The sequence below is a fragment of the Bubalus kerabau genome, chromosome 3, assembly GCF_029407905.1.
Source record: "Bubalus kerabau isolate K-KA32 ecotype Philippines breed swamp buffalo chromosome 3, PCC_UOA_SB_1v2, whole genome shotgun sequence".
In the NCBI taxonomy this organism is placed as follows: domain Eukaryota; kingdom Metazoa; phylum Chordata; class Mammalia; order Artiodactyla; family Bovidae; genus Bubalus; species Bubalus kerabau.
Genome location: NC_073626.1, coordinates 176,205,952 through 176,232,899, shown reverse-complemented (window position 1 = coordinate 176,232,899; position 26,948 = coordinate 176,205,952). Strand labels below are relative to the sequence as shown.

The 26,948-nt window shown below is 40.9% G+C and overlaps 1 protein-coding gene across 4 annotated transcripts; it reads right to left on the bottom strand.

Annotated features, from left to right (window-relative positions):
- Positions 1 to 1,235: 1,235 nt before the first annotated feature.
- On the bottom strand, positions 1,236 to 26,948 carry SNRNP40 (small nuclear ribonucleoprotein U5 subunit 40). Of its 4 annotated transcripts, none has more exons than XM_055573860.1 (10): positions 26,732 to 26,948; positions 23,777 to 23,906; positions 22,047 to 22,140; positions 20,297 to 20,462; positions 19,121 to 19,243; positions 17,729 to 17,852; positions 8,761 to 8,843; positions 7,588 to 7,649; positions 2,283 to 2,418; positions 1,236 to 1,752 (listed from the first exon to the last, which is right to left on the bottom strand). In XM_055573860.1, the coding sequence occupies exons 1-10, from the start codon at positions 26,873 to 26,875 to the stop codon at positions 1,645 to 1,647; spliced, it is 1,170 nt and encodes a 389-aa protein (XP_055429835.1). In that variant the 5' UTR covers positions 26,876 to 26,948; the 3' UTR covers positions 1,236 to 1,644. The 4 variants fall into 4 exon arrangements, with proteins under 4 accessions (XP_055429835.1, XP_055429837.1, XP_055429836.1 ...); XM_055573862.1 differs by having other exon boundaries at positions 2,283 to 2,386; positions 26,732 to 26,945; XM_055573861.1 differs by lacking the exon at positions 17,729 to 17,852 and adding an exon at positions 11,056 to 11,176 and having other exon boundaries at positions 26,732 to 26,944.

The window sequence follows — 26,948 nt, the reverse complement described above, 5'->3', positions numbered from 1 at the left end:
ACTGAAGTTCTTTTGGTTCATAAAACACACCAATCTTTCAAACTTATGCCTGCTGTTTCTTAGAATGTACATGTTTTATGCCCACCTGGCAAAGTCCTACTACTCAGTCTCTAAGTCCCAACCTAAGCATAATCATATAATCTGTGAAATCCCCTTAATTCTCAGAAACAATAAAGTGGTTTCTGTTTCCAGTGTACTTTATTCTTTGTATTAGAAATAATTGGTTTGACAGGTTTATCACCCTGCTGGTTGCTTCATTAACGATTAAATCTTGAACTCAATTAAAACTATCCAAGAAAGAGGATACTATCCTCTTTCTTGGACTTGCCTGGTGGTTCAGTGGTTAAGACACTGTACTACCACTGTGGGGGGGCATGAGTTCAACCCCTGGTTGGGGAACTAAGATCCCAAAAAACCCCCATCCTCTTTCTAACTTTAATAGATGATTCAGTTTGTGAGCTAAAAGTGTAATACCAAACATGTTCAGAACAGCCTGGAGGTGTGAAGACCTCTATATTGAGACAGGAGATTCAGAAAAGAAGACTCCAGTCCCCAGTGCCAGATGGGCTTCATTAGTGCTGGTTTTTGTATGCTGGGCATAGTCACCCTGCAATCCAGAGACAGCAGTAACCTGCAGTGGGGGTAGAAGGTAACTAAGTCTTAGACAATGTCATGGCTCAGTAGCACAAATTTTTAAAAAAGATTTATTTGTTTTTGGCTGCACTGGGTCTGGTTGCTCCATGCAGGCTTTCTCTAGTTGCAGAGAGCGGACGCTACTCTCTGGTTGTGCACTGGCTTCTCACTGTGGTGGCTTCTCTTGTTGTGGAGAACGGGCTCTAAGAGTGTGGGCTTCAGTAGTTGTGGTGCATGGGCTTAGCTACTCCGTGGCAAGTGGGATCCTCCCAGACCAGGGATGGAATCAGTATCCCCTGCATTGCAAGACAAATTCTTAACCACTGGATCACCAGGGAGGTCCTCTCATATTCCTTTTGAATTGAGCCATTCCAGCCCATGCTATTGCTACCAGCTGAGAATGCTGCAAATCTGCCCACTTTAGGAAACCTGAGGGTAGGGACTGCTGCTCAGAAAAGTGCTTTTGGCAGTGTAGACACAGACCATGTTCAGATTCTCTGAAGTTTAAGTGGATTGTATGTATCCCCTGGTCACACCATGCTCTCAGATTTATAGTGATCAAGCTTCAGAGAAAAGACAGCAATAAATTCAATCCACATGGCTCCTGTAAAAAGGCATCTAGTTGGCTTTTAATACAAAATGAGTCAGAGAAACAAAGAAAGAAAATATACAAGTTATTGAACTAAACAAAAACAAAAACCTGATAAATATATTTCAGTCACATTCCCTGTCTTCAGCCTAGATTAGGAAATAGGAAATGATGAACCAACCAATGTCTGTCCTTTTGAAGAAACCTTATTTAAAAAAAAAAAAGAAAAAAAAAGGAGGAAAAAAATAAAACAATCCCTAAAATCTGGCAGGTGGTTTTAGAGGCCACTGGAAGCTTGCCTTAGTCATTGTGGTGACCTGGGACACTGGTGGTTTGGAACATGGCTACCTCCTCCTCATTTCTTGCTACTAACAATCTTCATCTGAAGGGAGGATGCTGGCTTGGACATCATTTGATGCCACTTATGCTGTCTGAGGTCTCAGGGTCAAGCAGTCTTGTGGAGTCTTCCATTCCATATCTTCACTGAATCTCCCCCATATATAGTCTCTTGTCACTGGATGCTGAGAGAACTGAGGTGAAGAGAACAGAGAAGGTAACTGGAAGTAATGAAGGCTCAAGAAGACTTGGTGTTCAAGGGCTCTTATGTCAACAGGCAATTTTGGTATAAAAGAGCAACTGGATTTAGCTTACATTCCCCTCCTCCTAATCACCATTCACAGGAAACTAGCTTGGCTTTTCAATCAGAATTCTTTCAAAACTATGAGGGTGGACCATGCTATGGGAAATACATTATCAAGGTCTAAATCTTGATTTTCCTTGTCAGTCAAGCCTTAAGAAAAAGATCTCAGTCATTCTAGGAGAGAAGAATCAATGTCTATGCTAGTCATTTTGTAAATGTGCTTCTGCTTATTATTCTTAGCCCTGGAAAAAGTTATATTTTCTCAGAAATTCAAGTCCCATTATTTAGCTGAGCTAGCCAATAAAAGGTAAGTTAAGTTCCGGTTTATATCTGAACATTAAGAAACATCATTCTTTTATCCAACTATATCACTGAATCATAGACCTGAAGCAAGTAAACTCCCAGTCAGGACAGACTTACTGATGGGTTCATCGGGGTGGAAAGCCACTTCATTGATGGAGCCAGCGTGGCCCGGTAGCTTATACAAAATCCTCCTGCTTGTGGTATCCCAGACGTAGACGAACCTGCAAACATCATGAAGATGGAACTTCTGGAACTAAGGGTAAGGAAGGAGTATGGCTTTTTAAGGGAAGTGGAAGCAACCTTTTATTTAGTGACTCCATACTTACTGAACTGTGCTCTGATGTTTAGAAACTAGGAATATAGATTACAAATAAGGCATGGATCCTGCCCATGAGCAACTGAGTGGAGAAACAGGAATAGCTAAATTATTGGTATTTTCTAATACAAGCTTCTGAAGTAGGAAAGATCACAGAGAAGACAGACAAATGGTTCTTCCTATAGCTCCCACACAGAAATCTTTAAAGAGCACCCAGGGACTTCCCTGGTGGTCCAGTGGTTAAGAATCCACCATCCAATGCCGGGACCATGGGTTCAATTCCTGGTCAGGCAGCTAAGATCCCATATGTTGCTGCTACTGAGCCTGAGCGCCACCACTAGAAAGGAGCCCACATGCCACAGTGAAAGATCCTGAGGGCCGCAACTAAGACCCGATGCAGACATAAATAAATAAATATTGTTAATAAAAAAGAGCACCCAATATAATTAGGGTGTAGTTAACTTCTTATATACCTAGGAATGTCTTAAACCCAAATATACACTCGATCCAGATCTTGCACTGAATTCATGGGCAGAAAAATACTTAATTCTAGCATGGGAAGGGGCCAACAGATATTAGCTAAACTTATTCTACAGAAAAGAAAACTAAGGTATAGTGACTTCTCCATGGTTACACAGTTCATCAGTGGCAGAATTAAAATTAAAATTCTTAATATATATTCCAGTATTCTCCTTTCTCTTACTACCTTCAAATGCCTTGCGTCCCTTGCCACCTCTCACTCCCTCTACCCCTGCCAAAAGAAGTTTCTTTGACCTTCAGCCTTGTTTGGGTCATTTTAAGCTGAAAGTAAAATAAATAGATATTATCTTCACATGACCATGCAAAGAAAATATGCTGGTACATTTAAAAGGCTGATGATTTTCAAATAGGTTATACCAATTATTCACATATTTGTTTTGTTCAATCAACACCTAAAGGGTATACTCAACAGTACATGATTATAAAATGCCTAGTTCTGAACATTACATTTTTAGTTTAAAATGAAGATAAAAAAAAAAAGAACTTCTTAATTACAGTGTAGCTCACAAGGTTTAGGCTCCATAAAGTGAAAGTGAAAGTGAAGTTGCTCAGTTTCATGTCCGACTCTTTGCGACTCCATGGACTGTAGCCTACCAGGCTCCTCTGTCTATGGGATTCTCCAGGCAAGAACACTGGAGTGGGTTATCATTTCCTTCTCCAGGGGGTCTTCCCGACACAGGGATCGAACCCAGGTCTCCCGAATTGGAGGCAGACACTTTAACCTCTGAGCCACCAAGGAAGCTCATAGGAACTAAATAAAAACTCCATGCAAGGTAGAAGAGAGGGAACTCCGTCTGTAGACTCCTTGGCTCTAATGCTCAGGTTTTCCCCAGTGTCTTGTCACACACAGTAACTGTCCTCAATAATCCAGCTAAGGCTATGTGGCATAGTGAAAAAGTGTGTTAAGTTCTGGGTTCAAGTCTCAATTCAACTATTTAATAGCTAAGTAGCCTTTAGACATTTACCTAACTTCTCTGAGGGCCTTATGATGGAGTAATGATGGAGACAATGCTGATCTCACAGCTTGGTTGAGAGAAATGAAATAATGAAATAATGTATGCAAAGTGCCCATCACGCAGAATTTATGATAGCTATTGTTATGATGATAAAGCGCCTGTCTGCAATGCGGGAGACCTGGGTTGGATCCCTGGGTCGGGAAGATCCCCTGGAGAAGGAAATGGCAATCCACTCCAGCACTCTTGTCTGGAAAATCCCATGGACAGAGGAGCCTGGTAGGCTACAGTCCATGGGGTCGCAAAGAGTCGGACACGACTGAGCGACTTCACTTTCACTATTGTTATGATGAATAAATAAATTGTTATCAAAACAGAATCACATGAAATCAATATGCTAAATAAATCACTCACAGCAGAGACTGACCAGTCATTTCATAGTCCTTGATAGGAACTCTTGAAATGTTTCAAATCTGAACAGGAGTAGCTAGGTGAATTGCAAGTAGGGAAGAGAAATTTGCCAAATTCAGGCCAAGCTGAAAAGCAGTTTTCTGAGAAGGATACATTATCCAGGCATATAAAAGCCAGCAGAAGTCCAGATCTCCAAGGGTTTACTTTAAGGCCTCACTTTCCATGGCTGCCAATTAGATGCTAAATTTAGAGGGGCCTTATCCTCTCCTTATTCTGGGATGGCAACATTCGGCAGGAATCAGGCTCCTTATGTAACACAGCGCTGTTGACTTGAGGCTAATTGGTGAGGTGGCCTGTGAAATGTGGCCAACCCTCAGCAGGTAGACAGACAGGCTTTTCCCTAGACCAGAGCCATGCTTCCACATGCAAGGTTTAAAGGAACAGTGGGGAGGGAAAGAGGGAAGAGAGGACACCGAAAGCTAGAAAAGAGCCAGTGTCAGAAACAAACTGCTCAGAATAGCTAGGTAGACATTATTTAAAAGCTTAATCACACAGGAAAGATACAGCTCTACTGAAAATCATGTACAAATACTTAGAAAGGTTCTTACTCTGTCAGAATGTAAGACATCTGAACCGTGGACCTGTTTTTCACGGTCTTCTTTAGAAACCTGGCAACTGAAATCCTTTAGATTCCCTCTCCAAGGTAACCTGCTAAACCACCAGGACTCAAACCAGCAATGTGGCACAGTTTTACCTGGGTCCTTTCCCCTGCCATAAAATACTCAAATATTCACCCATTTTCCCCTGGCGTTAAACATGCCAAGGAAAAAAAAATGGATTCTGGAATCTTCTATTAAGAATTGTTCACAGGTCAGAAAGGTGTGCGACAGATCAAAGTGTGCTGAAAGCCCAAGCTAGCCTGGGAAAGGCTTACTGCTTATAAGATGATGCCTGTTTTCATTGAGTAGCAGGAAAATCTCTAAGTTGGGAGAAAGATGGGGTTAAGCAGAAGAGGGCTAACAACGTTTCCCAGTGGGAGCTAAACCCAGAGTCTACCATCTGAGTGCCTCGTCATTCTTTTTTTTTTTTTTAAAATAAAATAGTTATTTTTATTTGTTTGGCTGGGCCAGGTCTCAGTTGTGACATGAGGGATCTTTAGTTGTGGCATGTGGGGTCCAGTTCCCCAACCAGGGATCGAATCCCGGCCTCCTGCATTGGGAGCAGAGTCTTAGCCACTGAGCCTCCAGGTAAGTCCCCAGGGCCTCGCCATTATTTACCATCTCACACTGTGGCCCAAAAGCCTGGGCACTTGAACATCCCTATTCAACATGACTCCCTCCCAAATAAGGTCACCGTAGGCATACCAAATAAAAGCATCTCACTGAAGAATTCTCTACCTTCTCTGTTTCTCATTCATCACTTAATTCCTCAGGCAGTTTAAACTGATTCAGCTCCGGGTTGAAAAATATCTAGCTCGCATTCTGCCACATCCTCACCAAGTTATCTTGACACTTTTCTCACTGAACTCAGATCCAGCTCTGAATCATTCCCAACACAGTCAGGTATTATTAATAGCTGAGCTGATACGCAGGACAAAATCTGACCATCCTTGAGCTAGGAATTCATTCATGCAATATTGCTTAGAATTGGTCAAGCACTGCCCTGGATTCAGAGATGAGTAAGATTCATTCCCTGATCTCTAGGAGCAAATAATTTAGTAGGGGTTGCCCCACTATATTTGTCTTACTATAAGATGCAATCATGAGAAACGCTGGGCTGGAAGAAGCATAAGCTGGAATCAAGACTGCCAGGAGAAATATCAATAACCTCAGGTATGCAGATGACACCACCCTTATGGCAGAAAGTGAAGAGGAACTAAAAAGCCTCTTGATGAAAGTGAAAGTGGAGAGTGAAAAAGTTGGCTTAAAGCTCAACATTCAGAAAACAAAGATCATGGCATCCGGTCCCATCACTTCATGGGAAATAGATGGGGAAACAGTGGAAACAGTGTCAGACTTTATCTTTTTGGGTTCCAAAATCACTGCAGATGGTGACTGCAGCCATGAAATTAAAAGACAAGCGTCTTGGAAGAAAAGTTATGACCAACCTAGATAGCATATTCAAAAGCAGAGACATTACTTTGCCAACAAAGGTCTGTCTAGTCAAGGCTATGGTTTTTCCAGTGGTCATGTATGGATGCAAGAGTTGGACTGTGAAGAAAGCTGAGCACCGAAGAATTGATGCTTCTGAACTGTGGTGTTGGAGAAGACTCTTGAGAATCCCTTGGTCTGCAAGGAGATCCAACCAGTCCATTCTAAAGGAGATCAGCCCTGGGTGTTCTTTGGAAGGAATGATTCCAAAACTGAAACTCCAGTACTTTGGCCACCTCATGCAAAGAGTTGACTCATTGGAAAAGACTCTGATGCTGGGAGGGATTGGGGGCAGGAGGAGAAGGGGATGACAGAGGATGAGACGGCTGGATGGCATCACTGACTCGATGGATGTGAGTCTCAGTGAACTCCGGGAGCTGGTGATGGACAGGGAGGCCCGGTGTGCTGCGATTCATGGGGTTGCAAAGAGTCGGACACGACTGAGCGACTGAACTGAACTGAAGATGCAATGACTGCTAATAAAGATTAGGTGTATATAATGTGATTACAACCCAGAAAAAGAGCAATTAGTAATGCCCAATAGGTAAGGGAGAGAGAGGGCCAGGTAAGTGTATAGATACAATATAGGTAGATTACTAGGGAGATACAGGAGTTTGGATAATGGAGGCGGCGGAAGGAATGTAAGACCAGGAAAAGTTCCATGTGAGTGAAGCACTGTGGTGATTGACGGTGGGGGAGGAATATGTAATAAAACAACATGTATGTGAATGAACTGAAGCATGGCAGAAAAATCTCATGAAGAGAACTGGAGCCAGATTAGGAGTCTGAATTTTATTTCACTGGCAAAGGCAATCTAACAACCAAAAAAACGGTTTACCTTCCAGGTTTAAAATGTATCCAAAGAGGGTAGAAACGATGTATTTGTCCACACGATCTTTAAACCCTTCAGACTGCACTACATACAGCTTCATCTCTGAGTACAGCTATAACTCAATGTTTGCTCTGGCTCAGTACTGGCACTTCATGTATTAAACAAGAGAAGATACCTGCATAGCTACATCATTCTTTACCTCATGTCCAGTAATCCTTACCTGTCAGCTGAGCCAGCTGCTATCTTGCTTCCATCAGGTGACCAAGAACATCTCAGAAGATTCTATAATGATGAATAGGCAGGAATCCAATGAATACAGTAATGTACCAAATGTATGTACCCCTCTTTATTAGACTATAGCATCACTAAGAGATTTTAAATGCTTAAGTACAGTTTTTTGTTTTCTGTTTTTTTTTTGGGCTGTGCTGCATGGCCTGCAGGATCTTAGTTCCTTGACCAGGGCATGAACCTGTGCTCCCCTCAGTGGAAGTGTGGAGTCTTAACCACTGGACTGCTAGAGAAATCGCCCTCTTGAGCAGAGTTTTAAGTATTCTCTGCAACATATAATCAACAATTGTCTAATATTCTGTGGCTCAAGACAGCCTATTTTGATATATTTCAAACCAAAACTGCTTAATTTACAGTAAATTAACAGTGGACCTGGCTGTAAAATTTTGTTCTGCCTACTAATGGGGGCTTCTTTTGCTCATTTATCTGGATCCTCATTAAAATTTTTATCTTGAAGAAAATAAAAATAAAATCAATTCTAACAAAAGATAAAATTTGAAAAAAAAAAAAAAAAAAGATAAAATTTGATTTATGTTTAAATAAAATTCTTTGATTTTGAAATCAAATAAAAGATTCAGTGAAACTGAACCTTAATGGGTTCTCAAAAGGAAAATATTAGTCTATATTAACAAACTGTCTGGAGGAAAAGCTGTTTTGAAGAGCTCATCTGAGAGTTTCGGCAAAATTTCAGTCTCTCAGAGCTTGGCCTGTGGTTCTTACTGAGGGAAGGGATGTATCTGAGGACTCTAAGAGCTGGTCACTGGGAGGGTGAGGGAGGTCATCTGGGTAGCAGCCACGGGAGTCTGAGTCCCATATGGAACACTGACCTGTGAGACTCAAAGTTCCCAAAGAATTAAGAAAACAGAAGCATCTTGTTGAAGTGGGAAGTCCTAAATTTGAGGACTCCATCACCATCTGCCTATGAGTGTCTCCTTGCCTATGCTGCTGTCAGTTTTATTTCTGGCAAGAGCAGTTTTGCTGGACAAAAGTGTTACTGGAATGCTGCTCCTTCTAAGTAGAGCTATTAATCTCTATATCCTTAGCATCATCTTAAATGTCTTTGAATCAAATGGACAGTAAAATTCCTCTGCCATGCAGAACTCACCTTTTCAAAGTTGTGCACATTTCCTTGAAATATCTTCACACACCGCTCTTTGGGAGCAAATGGCCGGACATCCCAGACCCGCACTGCAAATTCAAACAAAGAAAACAAAACAGTTATCAGACAGCAGTTTCCTGAGAACCCAGCTGAAATCAGTATCATGTCAATGACAGATGCTATTTAGTGGTTGGAGAAAGACCAACGTGGTACAATGCTATTTAATAAGCCTTTTTTCTTTTACTAACAGGAATGAAATGCATTCAAGTTCCTTAACAGGGACTAAAGACACAGAGGAAAACTGAGAAGGTAGGAAGGGAAAATGTCAAACACACTGCTGGTATTTGCAACAGAAAGTAGTTGAGTGCGATACTGATTTCAACAAAACATTTTGCCAATGATTCCTCTGCCAATCCTGAGTGCCATCTAGCAGCGTTCAACACGACAATCTAAACACCACTGACTACTGTGACAATCAGTCTATAAAAATCAAACTCGGGACTAAGCTCTTCCAATTATGCTCACAGGAAAATCTGACAGTTTAATTGTAAACAAGGCCAATATAGAAAAAGTGAACTTTGAATCCAGTTCTAGCTCTGCTATATATATGGGGAAATCAGGAAAATAGTGAGATTCTCTGTGCTTTGGGTGCCTTTGTAAAATGAGAATGCCACTTGACCTTTTTTTAAAAAATATTTTAAAGGTCAAATAAGATGATACATAAAAGGGCTTTAAGATTGGCAGCGATAAACAATAAAATGAATTTGTAATTTTTATTATATACCTATAATGAGAAATTCTTATTTCTATTTTAAAAACCATTTAGGGAATCTCACCCTTCCTTATAGTGACTTCCCTGGTGGCTCAGACGGTAAAGCGTCTGCCTACAATGAGGGAGACCCAGGTTCGATCCCTGGGTTGGGAAGATCCCCTGGAGAAGGAAATGGTAACCCACTCCAGTATTCTTGCCTGGAAAATCCCAAGGATGGAGGAGCCTGGTAGGCTACAGTCCATAGGGTCACAAAGAGTCAGACACGACTGAGCGACTTCACTTTTTTTCTTTTTTTACCTTTCCTTTTAACAAACAATGCTAGAATTAGACAATCAAAAATCTACTGAAATAGGATATAAATACCCACAGTAAGCAGTGGCCACAGCCATTGTTAACTAAAGCTAAATGTACAGTGAAATTTGAGTGCTGTAATTTTACTTGAGTATGGGAAAAAAGCCAACAATCCTTGAAGTTAAACAGGCATAAAAAGGTGAAACTACACATGAAAGTTTGCTATTCAGCTGAGAATACAGCCAGAAGGCAAGGATGTTCATTCATTCAGCAAGTATTTATTGAGCACCCTTTGAGTGCTAGGCTTCCCTGATAGCTCAGTTGGAAAAGAATCTGCCTGCAAAGCAGGAGATCCTGGTTTGATTCCTGGGTTGGGAAGATCCCGTGCAGAAGGGATAGGCTACCCACTCCAGTATTACTGGGCTTCCCTTGTGGCTCAGCTGGTAAAGAATCTGCCTGCAGTGTGGGACACCTTGGTTCAATCCCTGGGTTGGGAAGATTCCTTGGAGAAGGGAAAGGCTACCCTCTCAAGCATTCTGGCCCAGAGAATTCCATGGACCATGGCCTGTACAGTACATGGGGTTGCAGAGTTGGACACGACTGAGCGACTTTCACTTCACCTTGAGGGTTAGGCACAGTTTTCATTACAAAATGTTAGTGAAAACATTTTAGTATACCAGAGGGGCATTTCCAAACTCTTCCAGTATTAAGCATATAATCCAAGATGTCATCTTCCTTTTCTGCTATGGAAAACACATCTTCCCACCCAACAACTCAAAAACAAGTGAAGAAAGGACAAGTGTGTTAGTGTAAATCGAGAAATCGAGGTGTTTTAATGAGGACCTCTCGTCACATCAATGCTTTTGGAGTAGGGAGGGAAGATATACTGGCAGAAAGAGTACAAGTGAGATATCAATAGGTCTGTTGATCATCTGAGCTTGGTACTCTCTACATTATCAGTATAGAAACTGATGCCCAGAAAGAACAAATGCTATGTGTAAAGATGTTCAGGAATTAGATGGAAGATTTGGGACAATCATCCTGGCTTCTTGACCATCTCTTCTAAAGTTTTTTCTATTACAACCTGTTTTCCTAAATGCCCTGGTGGACACCTGCAAGCCATCCTGGGCTCTTTCCTTGGACTCTCTTTTACCCCAGCACATATTTCCAGCACCTAACGCCCATTTTATTTAGGGTCTACAGCAACTGACATGGAGAGCTTTCCTTTCCAAAGTTACCTGTATTGTCCATTGCATTGGACAAGAGATAAGAGCCTTCAGAACTTAAACTCAGGCCAGTCACTGAATCTGCATGACCTCTCATCGTGTAGGTCAGCTTATTTTGGCGCAGGTCCCAGACCTACAGAACAAAACAAGGTGACACTCCCAGAAATCAAACTGTGAACAGCAAAGAAACAGTTATTAAAGAGTCAACCTAGGAAAACTGGTATCCCTTCTTAATCTGTCTCTGGGCCAAGCACTACTTTACCACAAAATATAGAATTTCTATCAAAGAAGGAAAAACTCCTGTCTTTCTAAAAACAGAGTTAAAGTTACTAAGTTTGGCTAGAAAAATATAAACTAATGAATGTCAAAATATTAACAAAAAATAAGAGGATTTAAAGAGGTTATTTTCAATTCATAACAAAATGTATTAGGAATTAAAAAAACAAAGTAGCTTTTAAAACACAATCTATGATTCTTTGTAACTAGAAACAAACTATTACAAACAACTATATAAAAAGTTAAATGACTTCATTTGAAAAAGGCATTTTGATTGCATGTAAAATGTACATAACACAGTAATATGCAAAAACAGAGGTTTAAAAATGTTCATTTAATGTCATAATACATATACACACATACGATGGAAAAGCATATTTATTAAAAGAAAAATAAATTTTAAGTTCACAGTTTTCTGGTTAGGAAAGGTAAGAGAAACAGTTCGGCTGAAAATAACCTAATGTCAAACAGAAAAAAATAAATGGTTTATTAAGTTATGGCTCATAAACACACTGTAACACTACAGGCGCTTATGCTAGACTTTGAAGACCAAAGTGGAATGCGTGAGGGTTTAGGGCCAGACTGAATCAGTCACTGCAACTTAATGAGTTATGTATTGTATCACTGGGCCACTAACCCTTCTGAGCCTGTTTCTGGCCTGTAAGATGGGGATAACATTGACTTTTTAGGGCTTTTGTGAGGATTACAGATAGAATGCCTGGTACACAGCAGGCCCTCTAATTGGTTGCTATTATTAAGCAAATCCTAAAAACACTCTGAAGATCAAATGTAAAAATGTTTATAAACAAACTATTATTAAGCAAATAAGAAAAATATAAAAGTTATTTATAATTACATAAAAGAAATACATTAAAGGCAACAGAAATGGTCTGGAATGTCATGTGGAAAAAGAACAGCAGTTCTGTTAAGGTCACTGTTGTTATACAAAATTTCATCCAAATTTGATTTAATATTGCCACAGTTTTTCTAACTTAAATTTCCCGCTGTCCCTTTAAGGCACTTTCCTCATCTAGAAATGAGTTTGTCAAAGCAATACATACGGCAGACAACTCCACTTTCCCCATCAATAACTCATTCATGTGTGGAACCCAGCACACTTTATACACAATCATTTTTGTGTCAGGATGTTTGCTGCCTCAATAATCAGGAAAGCTTGAAGTGGCTGACATTTTTTGTTCAAGCCATTGTTCCTTCTCTTCAGAGAAGGCATTGTTGAAACCTTTAGCTTTTTAGGAGAATGAAATTCATCATCCTTCACAGCACTTGGGAGCTATTTCCAGACTTTCCACTTTGGGGCCTGCACACGTTGTTTTGTATACCCAAAATGTATCCGGGATTTGCCAGAGGAAGAGTGAGTAGGGCAGTAATTTAAGCAAAATATTTTGCAGATGTCCTAATCAGCTGTTCAGTGATTGTGGCAGGCACTGTTGGAGATAAAAGAAATGTTGTTCTGTTCTCAAGGAGCTAAACAAGTGACGAGAGGCCTGCACAAGGGGCAACAGCCAAGAGGGCAGAGGGATTAATGTTGCCATGGTACACAGATGGGAGTGAGAAAGGGAAGGTTTCACAAAGAATAAAGCACTTGAGCAGGGCATGGAAAAATAATTTACTGATTTATTCCCATGACACGCAGTTTGTGGAATCTTAGTTCCCTGATCAAGGACTGAACCCAGGTCCTTGGCAGTGAGAGCAGGGAATCCTAACCAGTGGGCTGCCAGGGAATTCCCAAGAAGTACTTCTTTATTTAGACAAAGTAGAAGGTTATTCCCAGGCAAAGATGATGCATAAAAGCAGAGGGGCAGGAAAAAATTGCTGGGTTGTAGGGAAATGGGCAGAGAGGAAGCAGACAATTCCTGAGTGATGGGCAGGCAAAGGCCAGCTCATGAAAGGTTTTGAATGACTGGCTTGGACTTTACCTCCCTCACTGGGGAGCCACAGAAGTGGAGTAGTGGAATGAGTTGATCAGATTCTAGAAAGAGCCTTCTGGTCCAAATAATTGGAAAGGATGAGAACACAGATGGGACTATGTTAAAAAAATAAATTAAAAAAATCACCAGCTGACCTCCCATTCTGACTAGAGCTCAAGATTACAAGAAATGCCAACCAGATCTTCAAGCCACCAAGCAGAAGCACATTTTCTTCTTTTATTCATTTTCCTCTGACTCCACAATCCTATACCCAGGAAGAAAATCTCAAGAGCCTAACAGGAACTGTGTGTTTGTTCACAAATATAATCAGAATTTGCTCACTCCAGATTTTAAGAGGGCCTTCCATTCCCTATTTGTTCCTCCTGTCCCAGAATAGGCAGTGCTCTCTGAGAGACTGAGAAGCAAACAAAAACCAGGCTCTTCAGGAGTACTTCCTAACGTAGTAAGGCAGTGCAGGGATTTGTCAAGCAAGCTCAAGAGTGGTAAGCCCCTGTCTGCTTAAAGGATACTTGTTAACTGAGTAGAAGCAATATGATAGAGTTGTAAGACTACTGGCCCTCTGGAGAGTCCTGGCTCTACCACAGACTATTTGATCTTGGCCAAATCACTTAACCTTTTAGGGCTTTGCTTTAGTCACCTGTACAATTAGAGAGATGATGAGATGTCTAAAGTCCCTTTCAGGTTTGACATTTTCTGAGTCTATTTCTGATGGAAAAGGAGCCTCCCTTTTGCATTTTAAAAAGAAACTTATGAGGGCCTGCGTACTATTCAGAGTCTTTCTGGGTCCAAGAACAGTTACTCATCCCTAAGCATGTCAGAACAGGATGCTGTTAAATAGGGAGAAGACTGAAATTCTATGGATGGTTTCACATTCCTCTAGCATACCCCTTAGTTATACAGGAGCAAAATAAAATAACTAAAGCAACCTAATTTCAAATACCATCTTTATTAACTGCTATCATCAAAAAACAATCTGACAACTGTATCCAAAACATGAACTATCCTTATATTTGCTAACACACTGATTTTCATCTAGAAATCTATTCTAAGAAGTAATTAAATATGGAAAGCTTCACACGCAGATATATTGGATATACTGCATACAGCAGCATCATTTGTGATAGTGATACATATGAAAAGCCTGTGCAGCAACGAAGATCCAGGACAGCCAAAAATACTAAATACATCGCCTGCCCATGCAGGGGACACAGGATGGATCCCTGGTCCAGGAAGATTCCATATACCATGGAGAAACTATGCCTGTGGGCCACAACACCTGAAGCCCATGCGCTCTAGAGCCTGTGCTCCACAACCAGAGAAGCCACTGCAATGAGAAACCTGGGCACCACAACAAACAGTAGCCCTGTTCGCCACAATTAGAGAAAACCCGAGCACAGCAACAAAGACCCAGGACAGCTGGAAAAAAATTAAAAAGATATGTCTGAGCTCATATTTAAAGAAAACACTAAGCCAGTCATGGCAATATCCAATGTTCGGGATTCTAGGCAAAGGACTAGCCATATATATGTGTGTGTGTATATATCCCGTATGTGTGAAATCTAAACTATGCCACAAATAACCTTATTTACAAAACAGGCTCACAGAGATAGAAAACAAACTCATGGTTACCAAAGAAGAAAGGGAATGGGGAAGGTATAAATTAGGGGTTTGGGATTAGCAGATATAAGCTATTATATGCTTCCCTGGTAGCTCAGCTGGTAAAGAATCCACCTTTAATGCAGGAGACCCTGATTCGATTCCTGGATCGGAAGATTCCCAGAAGAAGGGCATGGCAACCCACTAGGCTATCCACTCCAGTACTCTTGGGCTTTCCTGGTGGCTCAGTTGGTAAAGAATCCACCTGCAATGCGGGAGACCTGGGTTTGAACCCTGGGTTGGGAAGATCCCCTGGAGGAGGGCATGGCAACCCAAAGGCTTCCCTAGTGGTTCAGACGGTAAAGAATCTGCAATGTGGGAGACTCGGGTTCAATTCTGGGTCAGAAAGATCCCCTGGAGAAGGAAATGGAAACCCACTTCAATATTCCTGCCTAGAGAACTCCATGGACAGAGGAGCCTGGTGGGCTACAGTCCATGGGATTGCACTAAGTTGGATATGACAGAGTGACTAACACACACATTATATAGAAAACAGATAAACAATGAGGTCTTACTGTATAGCACAGAGAACTATATTCAATATCTTGTAATATAACATAATGGGAAAGAATATGAGAAAGAATATATATGTATAACTGAACACTCTATTTTATACCAGAAACTAGCACAACATTGTAAATCAATTATACTTTAGCCAAAAAAAAAAAAGCCTACAAGGCTATGATGAAGAGTCATTAAGTGCTGTACTCATAGGACTCTATTTATATATTTCTCATATTTGAGATAAATTTGGATTTCAGAACAAAATTGGTATATATCAACAAAGACTGAGATTAGCTATGTGAGGAAAAAACTGATCCAAGAGAAGGTAACATATATGTATCTGAGAAGACATGGAAAACCTTCAAAACCTAAAAAGAAACTCAGTCCCTTCAGAACTAAAGTACAACTGAATATATTTGTTTATGAAAGTTAAAAGTGCTAATTACTCAGTTGTGTTCAACTCTTTGTGACCCAATGGACTGTAGCCCGCCAGGCTCCTCTGTCCATGGAATTCTTGTCCAGGCAAGAATACTGGAGTGGGTAGCCATTCCCTTCTCCAGGGGACCTTCTTGACCCAGGGACTGAAACCAGATCTCCTCCACTGCAGGCAGATTCTTTACTGTTTGAGCCACCAGGGAAGCATACTTGTTTATAGAAGGTCCCAAAACAGTTTAGACAAAGAGCCCAGAATAAGCCACACTATTTAAGAAGGACTTACTAGCACAAGATTATTATTCTTAGGCTTGTCTATCCCCACAGTTATGAAAAGATCAAATTCTCATAGTTTAAAAAGTCAGTCTCAGATGGTCATACATTGTATGATTGTATTCATATGATATTCTGGAATAGAAACTATAGGACAAGAAAGAGATCAACGGTTTGTAGGGATTAGGAATGAGTAGAGGGTTTGATGCAGAACAGTACTATAAAATTTTTTTGGGTGATGGAAATTGTTCTGTCCTGTCTTTGGTAGTTACATGAATCTGCATAAGCATTAAAATCCATAAAACCATATACTAAAAAGAGGTTAATATCATATGTGTTCCCAGTTGCTCAGTTGTGTCCAACCCTTTGCAACTCCATGGACTGTAGCCTGCCAGGCTCCTCTGTCCATGGAATTTCCCAGGCAAGAATACTGGAGCGGGTTATCATTTCCTACTCGAGGAGATCTTCCTGACCCAGGGATTGAACCTGTGTCTCTTGAGTCTGCTGCACTGGCAGGAGGATTCTTTACCACTGTGCCACCTGGGAAACCCAGGGGAAAGGCTGCCCTGACTGGGAATTGAACCCTGGCTACAGCAGGGAGTGCACCAAATCCTAACCACTAGACTACCGGGGAGCATCTAATTTCACAGTATGTACATTTTTATAATAATAATAACTTAAAAGTATGAAAATTACCATGGCTAGATGACACTAGTCCACCTCCAATGTATTAGAAGCTGTCTAGTGATTCTAATAATAGTGGGTTCCCAAACTTCACTCAGGGAAATAATGCATTTGCTGTTAAGGTGATCTAATTAAGCACCCATGTTCTGACTGTAGTCTCCAAAGAGTCATAGGGTGGAAAAGGGACGTGAAGTTGAATTTTGGAAATGGTGAATTTTTAGGTACTCCAAATGGGGATGCTGAGTAGCTGGCTGTATATATGGGTCTGGATCTGAAGATGTGGGTTGAGAACATCGAGTTATCTGCATAGACATGACAATTAGAGTCACAGAATTAGATGGGAATTGCCCAGGGAAAGGAATATAATAAGAGCACTGAGGAAAGAACCTTGGGGAATAACAACATTTAAAAAATGCATAGACAGAATAGCTTGCAGAGGTATCTGATGGCTATGCCTGATGAAAAGGGTAGGAAAGTATACTGTCAGAGCAAGTTTAAAAAAAAACAAAGACTAAAAGGATCTACTAGATTTAGTAACAGGGAGATCACTGGTGACCTTGAAGAGAACAGTGTTAATAAAACAACAGAGGCAGAGCCAGACTGATGAGCAGTGGTCAGGAGACATGGAATTGAGAAATGAAAGGGAGATAAGGCATTAAGACAGTGAGTGTAGAAAATATTCAGGGGATTTCTCACAGGTAATAAGAGCAAGATTCTGGGCCCAAACTCTGGGTTTTGAATCATTGGTAAAATGGTATTGTGTGTGTGCTCAGTTGCTCACTCCTATCCGACTCTTTGCGACCCTGGGAAGCCCATTAACAGCACTTATTTCATAGGTCCGTTGTGAGGCTTAAAAGAATTATAATGTAAAGCTCTAAGAACAACAGGTGGCACAATGGTAAGCAATTCACCTGCTGATGTAGGAGATGCATGAGATGTGGGTTTGATCTCAGGAAGATCCCCTGGAGTAGGAAATGGCAACCCACTCCAGCATTCTTGCCTGGAAAATTCCAAGGACGAGGAGCCTGGCAGGGTCTGCAAAAGAGTTGGACCCGACTTACGGACAAACACGCACAGCAAGCATTGAGAACAGTGCCTAACACACTTAAGTGTTAGAGGATGATGATAACAGTATTATTATTGTAACCACTATCACCATCTTTAAAGAAGTTTGGCTGTAAAGGGGAAGACTGAAAGGGCAATAACAAGACAATGTGGAACTGAAGGCAGACTCTTTCCCCAACAAGAGAAGACCTGAGCATGATGAAATGCTAATAAGAAGCAATACAGTTGGTTAAAAGAATAGGATTTGGGAAAACTGACAGCATAAGGTCCCAGAGACAGGAAAGAAAGGTTGAAATCTTTCCATTTAAGGGACTCCCTGTAGATAAAAAGACATTCCATCCATAGTAACAGCAAACGAGGCAAGGAGAGATGGGAGTACAGTACAATTTCTAGGTAGAAACAACATAAGAAGTTGAGTATTTACCCAATAATTACTACTCTCATGATAAAGCATAAGGTAAGTCAAAGTCTTTGAAATACCTAAGGAAGCCAATAAGTAAAAGCAAAGACAAACTGAGTCGCCGCCCCCTCCCCCTCCACATTTCATACTTACTGGCACCTGCTATGTCCAGAAACTCTACTCTACTGCTCTACTGCATTTGGCTCATTAATGCCCAAGACAACTCTACGCGATAGATATTGTTAACCCCTACTACACACATAAAACAGAAGTTGAAAGAAGTTAAAGAACTAGTGTGAAGTCACAAAAAATTAGAGAACAGTAGAACTGAGATTAGACCCCAAGTCAATTACTTGAAAGCTTGAGCTATATTATACTATCAAGAAGTCTATTGTCTCTTTTTGTCAACATCACTACCTTCTCATTCTCAGCTATGGATCCCCCAAAACTTCCTTTCTACAGTTTCAAAAACAAAAACACACTGAAAGATTAGGGTACAGAATCACAAACTGATTTATTGCTATCTCAATGAAGGCAATACAGGTTAAAAAAAAAAGTTTCAAATGCTGTTACTCAGGGAATACACTCTTCATTTTTCAGAGTTCCCACACAGGGACTTCTCACTTCTTATAAACTGCCTGGTCCCTGATGGACAGGGACCATATAAGTTGTAATGCAACCCTGACACAGAAGTCAATAAAGACAAGACAGAAAGAAAACAAGTTCTAGTTTATCTTTCACTTAGGTGGTATAAAGTGCAAAGTTAATAAGTTGGAAAGACTTACCTCTGTAAATGGAAACAGGTGAAAAGTAAATATAACATAAACATCTAAAATACCTTGATATCATTGTCTATTCCACCAGAAATAATCTGATCACTTGTATCATTGAAAGTCACAGCTAAAACTTGGTAGGTGTTCTGAAATGTCTGGATGGCCGCTTTCTTGCGGATATCCCAAAGCTGAAAAAGAGGACAAGAGAGTCTACAATAACATCACTCTAAGAAACAACTGCACAGTACACCCATAAATCTAAGGACTGTGGAAGTGAAAACATCAGTAAAGGGACCCTGTTCAGAAATTTGTCTGATTATCCCATCAACATGGTGAGAACTGACTATAATTTTGCCAATATATCTGAACGCTGGTAGAATAAATCACTTTGGTTATATTTTCAGACTTCTTTGTTAAAAGTCTGAATACATGTGGTTAATTAAATGCCCTTAGAGTGGACATCTTCACCATGTTTATTAGTTCATTTGTTCTACACAAAGGATATTATACCAGTGTTTTGAAATTGTAGATCTTAATTCATTATTCAGCTACAACTTACATTAAAAAAATATATATATACATACATATGGAGAGGAGGTTACATCAGTGAAAATGGCAGAGTACTGAGTGCCCAAAGATTGTCCCTCTACAAAAGCAGAAAACTGGCAAAACTCTGTCAGAATCAACTGCATCAGAACTCTAGAAACTACAGTTTACAGCAACCAGGTAAATACTCATGAGGATGAAAACCAGCTGGGTCCTAGTGAGAGGGCTTTCTAGCGCTTGAACTAACTTACCCTGGCTCCATCCTCACTCAGCAACAGCTTTGAAAACAACATGCACTGGCCTTTTAATACACTGACTGAAATTTCAAAACATCCTTGTAAGACATGTATATGACTGTCACTTTTAAGACGGAGAAACTGAAGATCAGAAAAGTGACCTAAAGTCACATAATTAAGTAAACACTAAGTCAAGAATCTAATTATTCTTGGATGGTGATCTACTTTATTCCAAGTGACAACGGTTCTACATAGTTGTAACAGTCTGTAGGATTCATAAAAAAAGAAAAAAACCTCAACTGCTTATTATCTGACATGTATTTTAAAGAGAGTCTGTTTTGGGAAATGTGTGATGAAACAAAGTTGTGGAGAGAAGGGTATAGCATAGGTGGGAAGACAAGGTAAGTTTCACATTTTGTCGCCTCAGAAACCCTCAACACAGAGACAGACAACACCCACCTTGACTGTACCGTCGTCACTGCCAGTGCAAACAAGCTGGGGGCCCCTCCTGGCTGGGTAACAGGAGTTCACAAACGAAGTATGCCCCTTCAGTCTTTTAACCCTCTCGCCTGTTTCACTATCCCACACCGCCACAGTTTTATCTGTGGATGCTGAGAAGAGCATACTAGAAAGCAAGAGGAAGAAAAAAAAAAGTGAAGACAAGGAATAGCAATCTGTCTTCCTTACTTGTCAAAATGCACCCAAGTCTTCAAGATCACTAACATGCTGTGCTCTGACAGTTTGGCACCTGCTTCGGGAATGTCTCACTCAATGTACCAAAATCCTAATAGTAGTCTAGACCCAATTATAAGGTCTACTCTAATAAATGTAAAAAAAATTTTCCCTTTGTCAGTCCCCATGACATGTTGTACATCTAATACGGCAGTCTTCTCAATCTTTTCCTCCTCTGTGATATACTACACTTCACACATCCTTCCACTTGAAAATGTATAATCATTCCCTGCTGCAGAAGTAAGACAGATAGTAGCAATTCCTGGCTCAGTAAATCTAACTCTTTCTCTAAAAATCAAAGCTTTTATTTGCCTCTGAGAATGACTTCTAAGTTATGATTGATTTTATAATGATTTCTTTACTCAAACAGGAAAACCACACAAGGCTATGTACCTAGTTATTCAAGGAACCCTAAAATTTTTAGAGGTAAGAGCTGTAAGACAATAAATGTTTACTGAAATACTGAATGGGATTAATTAACTTTGTAGAATTACATTTTTTTTTTTTTTTTTTGACTATGTGGCTTACAGGACCTTAGTTCCCCAACCAGGACTGAACCTGGGCCATGGCAGTGAAAGCGCTGAGTCCTGAACACTGGACTGCCAGGGAACTTACACAAGTAGTTCTAATACATACATAAAAATCAAACTGTTTTGAATAGGAAAAAATCTTGAGAAAAATATACCATAATATTAACAGTGATTATCTTTGGAATGATAAAAATGTAGTGGATTTTGTCATTTTCCTGCTTTTTTTTTTAGTTTTCTTGAAACAGATTGTTTCATTACTTTTATAATAAAAAATAATTAATTTCTACAGAAGGAAATTATATTTTATGTCTTAAGAAAGAAAAAATTTTCTGGCCGTTGAAATGTTAGATAGATATTATAAATACATACATGGAACAATGGGCTTCCCTGGTGGCTGTAGTGTATTTTGTCATTTTCCTGCCTTTTTTTTTTTTTTTTTTTAGTTTTCTTGAAACAAATTGTTTCACTACTTTCATAATAAAAAATAATTAATTTCTACAGAAGGAAATTACATTTTATGTCTTAAAAACGAAAAAATTTTCTGGCTGTTGAAATGTTAGACATTATAAATACATACATGGAACAATGGGCTTCCCTGGTGGCTCAGACAGTAAAGAATCCATCTGCAATGCGGGAGACCTGGGTTTGATCTCTGGGTTGGGAAAATCCCCTAGAGAAGGGAATAGCTACCCACTCCAGTATTCTGGCTTGGAGAATTCCATGGACTGTATAGACCATGTGGTTGTGGATGTGACTGAGTGACTTTCATATGGAGCAATAAATATCTTACTTGGGGTGACAGTGATAGGATGATAAGGTGGTTGTTCAAAATGCAGTAATTTTTGATAGCACGATCTTCTAAGAGAAAACTCAGGGATGAAATATGAAAGGATGCCAAGAAGAATTAATATAAGCAGCAGCCGTCATCCACAATGCAGAATACTCACCTGCCGTCTGTGTTATAATGAAGCTCCATCACTGCTCCACTGTGTCCCTTCAATGTAGCGTAGTTATCACAGTCTCCATAGACATTCCACAACACTGTTAGGGAGACAGGGGCTCTGTGAACATTACTAGGCAAAAGAAAACTATTACTGGCCATGGAAAGGGTACTTAAGAATTCACTAGAACAACAGTTCTGAAATTACACTCCTTTGAAACACCATTAATTCTATCAACAATATCTTCTTTACATTAGAACAAAAATAATGCAGCATTTTCACATTTCATAAAATAAAAACATTTTAGATAATGGATATAATTTTTTAAATCTTAAGTTTTCTTCCATACTTTTAAAAAGTTGGCACTCACAGCTAGTTGTCTCCTATGAGTAGAAGCAGACTGCAAAATGATGGTACTTATGGGAAACTTTGGAAGCTGCAATTGACTTGAAGGTCACACGGCAATGACTTTATACTACATTTACTTAGTGTACATGTACTAAATACCTATTCCAAGTGCTGGGGTAAAATAAGGTAAATGAATAGAGACAGTTCCAATTCTTAGGGGGCTTGGTCCAACACAGAGTGAAGTTTGATAAGTATTATTAAGGAACACTATATACATAATAAGCTACTTAAGAGTTATTTTCCTGCTGATAAAACTGCTTCTAGTTTGTTTGATGAAATTAAGTATATCAGCAGTTAAAGTATGTTCAGCTAAGATCCCTAAGCCTTCTAGAGACTTGGCCACCAGTAAGTTTAAGGAACACAGAACTAGAAACTGAAATCAAAACAGACATCATTCACCCTGCTGCTGCTGCTAAGTCACATCAGTTGTGTCCGACTCTGTGTGACCCCATAGACGGCAGCCCACCAGGCTCCCGTCCCTGGGATTCTCCAGGCAAGAATACTGGAGTTGGTTGCCATTTCCTTCTCCAATGCATGAAAGTGAAAAATGCAAGTGAATTCACTCAGTCGTGTCCGACTCTTCGCGACCCCATGGACTGTAGCCTACCAGGCTCCTCTGTCCATGGGACTTCCCAGGCAAGAGCACTGGAGTGGGTTGCCATTGCCTTCTCCGTCATTCACCCTGAGGCACAGTTAAAAGAACGGAGTCAAAGGACCCATTTCATTTCACAATGTGGCAAATGATGCCAGAGGAAGCATCAGATGCTTCTGTTATCTTCTCTTTTGCTTTTTCTCATGACTTCTTCAATATGATTTCTACTTATTTTCCCCAAATGGGTGTTCCTGACTGGAAGCTGAGAATCTGATAGCAGATCCAAATAAGAGACAAATACATTATCCAAGTGAGTTGCCATGTTAGGATTTCCTCCTTCCTGAATGCTAAGATTCTGAGGCTATGTATCAAGAGAGCCTCATATCTTTGGGGAAAAAGTTCTCTCTCCTCATTACTCTCATTAGCCTTAAAGTGTAGATCTTAAAGTTTAGGCTTGCTAAATCGGCTTGAGATTTGCCTCCATGAAGAGGAAATTCCCAAACTAGAGCAACTCACTTTTCAGCAGGTGATATAACTCCTACTGTATTTACCACATGGACCCTAAGTTCTACATTCAAAATCATTCAGTATTTTCATGACTCTATTTTAGCTTATTAGCTACACAGTTTGTTATGTGACCAATTTAGATTGATACCTTTTATAGCACTGAAAGTTTTAAAAAATAATCAGTATTTGGCAGACAGCAATTACTCCAGATTCAAAAATTATGCCTTACATATCAGTCGGTCAAATCCTGCAGATGCTAAGGTGGATCCATTGGGGTGAAACTTGCAGCAGTACACTTCCCCTTCATGTCCTGAGAGAAGCATGATTGGGGCTTGAAGGGAGGAACATCTTGGAGGACCCTGAAAAAATGAGAAGTACAGTGTAGTCATTACATACAAAGGAGACTGAAAAGTTGGGGAACCGGGAGTACAGGGAAAAGACAATGGAAACAATGATGGAGTGTATTTCTCCTGATTTAGAGAATAGCAACTCTTCTCATATAACTTATGCCTCCAATTTGATACTCTGTTGCTGAAGTTTCCAGTGTCTGTTACACTAACTCTCTTCCTTCACTTGCTCTCCCATAGCCAAATTTTAATCGCTCAAACATGTTAAACTTATTTCTGCCTCAGGATCTTTTGTTGCCCCTGACAGGAGGCTTCTTCCCTGAGATCTTTGTGTGTGTGGTTCCAGTGCTTTCTCTCATTTTTCCTGGAACACTCAAGTCCAAGCAGCACCCTACCTCTCTTTTGCATTTGATCAACACTACTGTTTTCCCTCAAATAACTTATCACTATCTGAAATAATGTTTCTTATGTATTTGTTTAGTTTGTCTCCCCTGCTCTGCCATGAGAAAGGCTCTGTAGTGCAGGAACCTTATCAGTGTAACATTACACTGTTTTCCCAGTCTCTAGTTCGTTTAATGAATGAATGATTGAACTAATGTTTCCAACAACCCTGCAGGGTACAGGTTATTGAAGAAAGTAGTTTTGATTATGGTCTTGGACATTAAGACCAGTCTCAGTAGTGGGCAATTCAAAGAAACCCGGGCTGATATTCTCGTCAGACAGAAGTACACTATTAATAATCCGCAAATCTCCTTAGCAGTTTCCAGCTTACTCATTTACTCAAGAAATACTGTGTCAGGTACTGTCCCAGGCACTTAGGAAACAGTATTGAATGAGATAAAAAATGAAGCTTGTGTTCTAGTGGGAAGGACAGAAAAGAGGGAGGGTGAGCAGAAACAAGTAAAACATATAGACGGTGGCATGTGTTATGGAGAAAAACAAAGCAGCAATGTAGGTGAGCACAGGGTATGGCAATTTAAAATGGGCTGGTCAGGAAAGTGGAAAAGTGTTATCTGAGCAGAGATTGGGAAGAGCTGAGTGTGTAAACCATGTGGACACTTGGAAGAAGAGCATTTCAGTAGAGAGCACAGCAAATGCAAAGACTTTGTAGGAGGAGCGTGGAAGCCACTGTGACTGGAGAAAGGCGAGCAATGGAAAACTGGTAGATCAGAGACGTCAAGTGAAAGAGGGCAAAAGATTGTCAAGATTTCAGTTTTACTCTGACTGACATGAAAAACCATGGAAAGTTTTCAGTAGGGGGTAATATGATCTTATGTTTAGAAGGATTCCTCTGGCTACTGGATTGAGAATAGACTGAGCGTCCATAAACAGAAACAGGAATACCATTAGGATCCTACAGCAATAATGCCAGATGAGACAAGTGAAGTGACAGTGAAAGTGAAGTTGCTCAGTCATATCCGACTCTTTGCGACCCTGTGGACTGTATCCTACCAGGCTTCTCTGTCCATGGGATTCTCCAAGCAAGAATACTGGAGTGGGTTACCATTTCCTTCTCCAGGGGATCTTCCCGACCCAGGGATAGAACCCGAGTCTCCCACATTGGAGGCAGGCGCTTTAACCTCTGAGCCACCAGGGAAGCCCTAATGTCTTAAATCAGGAGCTAGTGATGGAAGTGGTAGAAAGTGTTCGTCACTCACTCAGTCATGTCCAGCTCTTTGTGACCCCATGAACTGTCGCCCGCCAGGCTCCACTGTCTATGAGATTTCCCAGGCAAGAAAAAAGGAGTGGGTTGCCATTTCCTTCTCCAGGGTATCTTCCCAACCCAGGGACTGAACCTGGGTCTCCCCTACTGCAGACAGACTCTTTACTGTCTGAGCCACCATGGAAGCTGGGAGGTGGAAGAAGTGGTAGCAAGTCTGGATATAGTTTGAGGGTGGTGCCAACATTTGCTGACCAGCTGGTTGAGGAGTTGTGAGGGGCAGGAAGACATATATTTCCTTAGCTGAGCCTAACAGGATAGAGGCAGAGGTGTGATCACCACCTCAATTTTACAGGAAATGTAGTTAAGGGCATGGATTCTGAGTTTAAAAGCTGTTCCTGGCGGTTTAGTCACTAAGTCATGTCTGACTCTTGCGACCCCATTGACTGTAGACTACCAGCCTCCTCTGTCCATGGGATTCTCCAGGCAAAAATACTGGAGTGGGTTGCCATTTCCTTCTCCAGGGATCTTCCTGACACAGGAATCAAACCCAGGTCTCCTGCATTGCAGGGAGACTCTTTACCAACTGAGCTATGAGTCGTCTACAAAATAGGATAATAATATTTCCTAACTCTTAGGAAGTTACCGAGATTAATAGAGTTTTCATTTACACAGCACAAGGGCTCAATGGATGGTAACTATTCTTTGGTTATTATTAATACCAGTGCAGAGAAACACAGCGAAAAGCAAGTTTCCCAAGTCCCCAAAACGAGCCAGCGGCATTCATTTCCCCCCTTCCCTCGTTCATTCATTCATTCATCCATCCAATCTTCCAAGTTTTCTGAACGTTTATCGTTTATTCCACACTGGATCCCTGGAACATTTAAGAAGTCAAAACCCTGGTCCCGGTTTTTAGCTCAAGACCCTTAATTCTTAATTCTAACACCTTCTCACAGGGCGGTCAAGACGCTGAAAACGAGCGTCAAATGGAGAAACGCAGGGAGAATCGCCGGGTGTACGCCGCTTTTACTGTGTTTTTCTGCTTTAACTCCAAGGAGAGAGAGTCCCGCTCCGCCCGGGAGTGCGGGATAAGGGCCGCGCAGGATCACCAGGTGCAAGCGCTGAGGAGAGAGGAAGATGAGCTGAGGGCCGAAGGCCGCCTGCTCCTTATACTCACCGCTTGCAGCAAAGCTCCCGGCGCCGCCTGCTGCTGCCCGGCTCCAGGGCCCGACCCTGCCGCTCCCAACAGTAGTTCATGTCGCTGCCGCTTGACTGGGACCAGTGGCAACTCTGGGCCCTTACGCTTCTGCTGTTCTATCATGGCGGCAGCCACTCTCCTCAGGCCGCCACTGACCGCGCCGACCCCCTCAAGTACCTCACGATTGGCTCGGACT